The sequence below is a fragment of the Eupeodes corollae genome, chromosome 1, assembly GCF_945859685.1.
Source record: "Eupeodes corollae chromosome 1, idEupCoro1.1, whole genome shotgun sequence".
NCBI classification, from domain to species: Eukaryota; Metazoa; Arthropoda; class Insecta; order Diptera; family Syrphidae; genus Eupeodes; species Eupeodes corollae.
The window spans coordinates 236,433,622-236,439,686 of NC_079147.1; the positions used below are offsets into that span (position 1 = coordinate 236,433,622).

Here is a 6,065-nt window from a genome sequence, read left to right on the forward strand (position 1 = left end):
TCTAACAGTTCTAATAAATGCGAAAAAACTTCTTAAACAAATTATTTTAAATGTTTTATAAGAATTAAGTTATTTTGTTTTAAATTTGTTTTGTATTTTTATTTCGTATTTCGTTGTTACTTTTATTTAAAATGTCTCAAGAACCAAAAGTTAAGAAATCTTCCAACACCAGCGCTGCGGGTAGTGATCCCACTAAACCGCCTAAAATCCCGACTCAAAAAATGGTCGATAATGCTATTAAAACTTTGAACGAGCGTACGGGGTCTTCCCTAGCAGCAATCAAAAAATTTATATCTACAACTTATTTAATCGATCTTGACAAAGCATCTACGTTAATTAAGAAGTATATAAAACAAAGCGTTGAAAGTGGGAAATTTGTTCAAACCAAAGGGACGGGTCTGACTGGTTCATTTAAATTCTCTAAAGCCGCATTGAGTGAACCTAAGCCTAAGAAAAAAAAACCTAAGGTAGATGCTGAAGGGGTTGTTAAGAAACCTAAAACAAAAAGTAAAGAAGGCAAGGAATCAACATCAAAGCCTAAAAAAGATGCCGTGTCAAAGAAAAAAGCTGACCCAGCGAATAAAAAAGATGTGCAGCCAACAAAGAAAACTGCGACAACGACGGCGGCGAAGGTCAAGGCACAGGTAAAAGTCCCGGTACCAAAAGTAAAAGCTGCTGTTGCAGAGAAGCAAAAAATGGCTAAAGAAGTCGCAGTTCCTAAGAAAAAGCCTACAAAGAAGCAAGAGTCAGAAACTGCTGGGAAAACTACAGCTAAAAAAAATACTTCAACTGAAAAGAATGTTAAAACTGCAATCAAAAAGACTGGCAAAGAAAACATTCCTCCAGCAAAGCAGAAAGCCGCAACTAAGAATAAGAAGGAGGAGGAACCACCTGTGCCACCAAAGGTCGATGAAAAAGAATCGGAGGCTTCACCCACAGTTTCACCTAAAATAAAAGTCAAGCAAACCTCTAGTTTTACACTTCCACCCACTGGCAATGATGCAGAGTCTGATGAGGAATCATTTGACTCAGAAGATGAGGACGAGGGGGAAGACGAAGATGATGATGAAGAGGAAGAGGAAGAAAAAGAAGAAAAGAAAAAGGAAGGCAAAGTGGTAGAAGATGAAGAAGAGGAGGATGATGAGGAGGAAGAAGAAGGTGATAATAACATTCCTTTAAAATCTGAAAAACCAATAGAGGATCAATTGAACGAGTCTGATGGCAGCTTTGCGTCTGAACCTGAAGAGTCACCTGTAAAGCCCAAGAGTAAGGCAAAAGCTAAAACTGTTGTTAAAAGTGTAAAAAAGCGAAAATCAATTGCAACTTTAGTTAACCCAGTAAAGCCGAAGATAACAAAAAAGTAGACGAGCAACGAATGTTGCCAAACTATTATTTTATGTTAAATTTCTACTTATTAAAGGCTATGATATAAGTTGTTTTTAAATTTTAATATTAATTTCTATTTATTTTTGTTTGTTATATTTTAAAATACCTTATGAAAAATAAACAACTGGGTTTCCTTTTTGTTTTGTAAATGAAGTCTTTGAATTTGTAAACATGTATTCCCATAAATTACGTGGACACTAGCTGGCCTGGCTAACGTTGTTCTATGTTATCAGATGGCGGAATCTTAATCACTTAATTCATCAAAGAAATTGAATATGTTGGTGTCTTGATTAAAATGGAGACAAAGCTCAAAAACTTAGGAAGTTTGCGGAAACTTAAATAGGGAACCTTAACATTAAAAAGGATGCTTATACGCCTATAGTTTTCTTAAGCATGTTTTCTCTGTTTAAACAACACAAATAGTTCTTCTTTGATTATTTTCTTCATGAAATATTTTTTAAAAAGTTTTAGATTGAGATTTTGATTTTTGTTCTTGAATCGTACATATTTTTATTTACTAAAAATCGTCGTTTTTAATTTTTGATTTTCAACTCTAGAGTGGATCAACTTTAAACTTTCTCAACTTCTGTAAAAAAAGAAATTGATTGAATTTTGTAGTTTAATTGTTGTACTGGACCTTGATAATAAGATTTAAGCTGCAATACTGTTTGAGCAAATTTTGAGTTTTGTACTAAAATAAAATTCTTTAATGAAAAAAAAATTAAATTATTAATATTTTATATGAAATGCAGGCCGCAGGGTGTGTTATGTTACACATAATGCCCCTAAAGAAAAGCTATCTCTAAATGAAAAAGATCTTCAATGAGAGTCAGCATGAAATTCGTCGTCTGAAGCGGGAGAATGTGGCAATGCATACGGAGCTGCAAACTTGCAGTACAATATTTTGCAGCGCCGATAAAGTCTATAAAGAAAAACTCAACGAAAGAATTCTGCAGCTATTAAAGCAAAACAAAGATCTGGAAAAGAAGCTAATGTTCACTCAACAGGAATTGCTGTCGTTGGCAAACGATAAGGGAGTCGTATGGCTCGACTCGATGTTATTATTCTGCAAACAAGAAACGGAAGATATGAAGGAAATCCACACACAAAAAGGAAGATGGTAAAAATGATGACGTATCAAGAATTGTTTCAGAACCAATAGTTGAAGAAAATCAAGCACAAGAAATTGCCAAAGTAAGAGTTTCAAGTATTGAAATTTTTGAAGACGAAAAAGATTTTAAAATAAAAACCGAGCTCGGGATGACCCCTCAAAAGCAATCAGATAGTGAAATAATAAACTCACTAGATTTTAATAACCCAAGTAATAAAACCGAAATACTAGACTTGGATAATAAAGAAAATGTATTTCTTAAAGTTAAAATTGAAGAAACTACGCCAAATAATAATAATTGTGCCAAAATCTCTCTTCAAAAATCAAACGTAAATAGCACAATACACAATACTCCAGAAAATGCTGTAAACAGTCCCAAATCAAGATCATCGGTTTTGGTCACTAAAAAAGATATATTCGCCGATGAAGGCAATCTCAAGACTGTGCATTTTTCAAATTCAGTCAATGCTAAATCCGAAAATTCATTATCAGAGTCGAAGGGCGCTTCTATCAAACCAAAGCGAAACAAATCAAGTCTCGTAGTTCGTAGGATTTTAGTAAGTTCAAAAACAAAGAGCGTTCCTTCGGCTCCTAGTCTGCGACATTAATCACGACATATTATTTTTGTAAATTTAAAAATTCTGATATACATTAAACACATCTCCAAGATTTCCAAATTAACAATTTATGTTATAATAATGTGCATTTTTAAATGTCCTAGACCTTTCCTTTTTATGTATTTCAGTAAGCACACTTTGATGCATTTTTAAATACAAAATTATTATAATAAAAAAGAGGCTGGGATGCGACCCACACTGATAACTTCCCACCCCGTCTGTCGATTTGTCTTGCTTAAAAGTTTGTCTGTATGTACTCGTATCAGTTTTTATCAAATGTGCGTACTATTTTTTGTAGATTTTATTTTTTTATGAAAAAACGGATTGTTGGATTTTTATATAAAAATTACTGAATATCGCAAACAATATTTTCTATGAAATAAAATAAGTTTGAAGCCAATATTTTTAATTTTTGATAGGCTATTTCAGTCGAAAGTAAATTTTTACCAAGTTTTAGTATTGTTTTTTTTCTTAGAGTTTTATTTTTTGTAAAAAAAACTTTCAATTCGATTTTTTTCAAAATTTTATCGAATGTTGAAAACAATATTTCTCATAAGATAAAATTAGTTTGAAGCCAACATTTTAAATTTTTGAAAAGATATTTGAGTCGAAAATAAATTTGTACCAACTTTTATAAATTTATTTTTAGGTTTTTAATTTTTTGTAAGAAAACTGTCAATTCGATTTTTCTCAAAATTTGTCCTAATGTTTCTTATAAGTAAAAATTAATAAGAAGCAATTATCTCAAATTTTTGAAAAGATATTTGAGTCGAAAATCATTTTTTACCAACTTTTGTTAATTTTTTCCGGTTTTTAATTTTTTGTAAAAAAACTGAAAATAATATTTCTTATAATATAAAATAAGATTGAAGATATTTGAATCGATATTCAATTTTTACCAATTTTGAGTAATGTTTTTTTTTGGATTTTTATTTTTTATTAAAAAAAACTGTCCATTCGATTTTTCTCAAAATTTTATTAGATGTCAAAAACATTTTTCTTCGTTGCACAACATTAAAAACACAAATAAAAGAAAGTTTTGTGAAAATTAAAACTTAAATTAATTTCAGAAAAAAAAAACTAACTAAAACTAATAAAATGGACAATTTTCAAAAAGAAATGGTAAGAAATCATCTGGAAATTGCGAAAAAGAAGGTGGTTTGTTCGTAGACTACTAGATTAACATGTAGCGTTGACGCGAACTTGAAGCTGCGAAGAAAAATCTGTGTGGAGGAGTTGGTTTTAAAGATAATGCATTATGGTCTGTTTATTTGCATGTTTGTGTACAAAATATATAGTTTTGTTTCAATCAAATTTTTAAAAAATGTACATGGAGTAGGTAGCATATTCTTCTATGGCGCTGAACTATCCAGTTCTTCATTGTTTAACTGGAATAAAACTATCTAACTTGCACTTCAGAGGAAACATCAAATAACCATTTGCATTTTAGAAAGTGCTGTCAAACTCAATCATTTTGAAAGCTTCATTTGCGGTGGAAACAGCAAAAAGATTTATTCAATATAAACTGAGATAAGCTTTTGATGGAAATATAACAAAACAAAACTAAATAATATCAACAGTGACAGTTTGATTTTTTCCCAATGGAACATGATTTCAAATGCAAAACTACTCAACGAACACAGCCATCGAGATACAAGTGCAATATCATTCGTACCAAAATTATAAACACATAAAATCCATTCGAGACTTGTATAAATGTCAAAAACCCATCCGTAGTAAGATGCTACTTTAACTTTTATCGGTAGTTGTGTTTTTTATTCACGTAAAATCCTACTATACCATTGATAGATTTTCCAACAAAACACGGGCGCCAAAATAGTTCACGGTGCCAAAATTATTTCATTGAACAAAAAAAAAACAAATGGTACTTCAAATTATAACTTTCAATTAGTATTGTATTTCTCAGATTGTTTTTTTATCTTCTGATTTGTTTATTAAATAAACAATGATAATGAACGTTGATTTGTTTTTTAAAGATAACGATTATGGCAGAAAGAGAGAAGAAAGGATAAAGATACATCTAAAAGATCTGCTTCACATGGCTCAAGGTTGATACTTATATCTTTTTGAAGTTTTTCAGAATTAATCGTCACATCGGTTGGAAGTAAATCCTGTGAATGTGTGCCAAAGTAAATTTCTTGTGGGTTAACTGCCTGGTTCAGACTTAGAAGTCTGTCCACAAATTGCTATATTTCTTCTGCAAAACGTTTCTTTCTTCTTTTCTTTTTGGTTATTTTTTGATGAACCGAATATTCCTATGCCTCAAGCCATATCGGAATTCGTTTCATCAAATTGATTTGCATTTGTCCTTGAAAATATAATTTTACTTTTTTTGTTATAATAATATAAAAATTATTGGCAAATACCTTTTTCTTTTAACGCTCATTTTTACAAACGCAAAACTTTGAATTCGCTAGGGTTATCACTGAATATTTTAATTTTATAGAATTTGACCTTTCGAGCCGTTAAATTACCAAACATTCGCTAATGATAATTTAGTGATAACCAAGTTCGATAATGTTTTGACCTTTGGATAGAATTTAATTTAAGCGTATCGATCGATACTCATAATACAAAGTTATCGAATTTGCAATTTTTTAAGCTAGTTTCGCTACTTATAAGGGCTATAATTTTAAAATTCATTAATTTTCGAGATATTTGAGTTGAAAATTGGGTTTAATTAGTATTTTCTTAAAATTTTACCGTGTGTCAAGTCTTACTTAAGGTGGTGCTACATTCCGGGGAGGACCTGGGCCTCAACCTTCATGTCTCCAGTTTGGCACACCAAGTTGGTTGAGGTCTTGGATTCGAAGACCTTCCGGGCTGGAGCGTTGATGTCCATTCGCCATGACCTAGCCATTTAAGCCGTTGGATTTTAATTCTGTTAACTAGGTCAATGTCGTTGTACTGCCCGTACACTTCGACGTTAT

General features: G+C 31.4%; 1 protein-coding gene across 1 annotated transcript; it reads left to right on the top strand.

The window, feature by feature from the left end:
- Positions 1 to 1,390, top strand: LOC129940525 (histone H1-like). Its single transcript, XM_056048889.1, has one exon. The coding sequence runs from the start codon at positions 132 to 134 to the stop codon at positions 1,362 to 1,364; it is 1,233 nt and encodes a 410-aa protein (XP_055904864.1). The 5' UTR covers positions 1 to 131; the 3' UTR covers positions 1,365 to 1,390.
- The last annotated feature ends 4,675 nt before the right edge of the window (positions 1,391 to 6,065 follow it).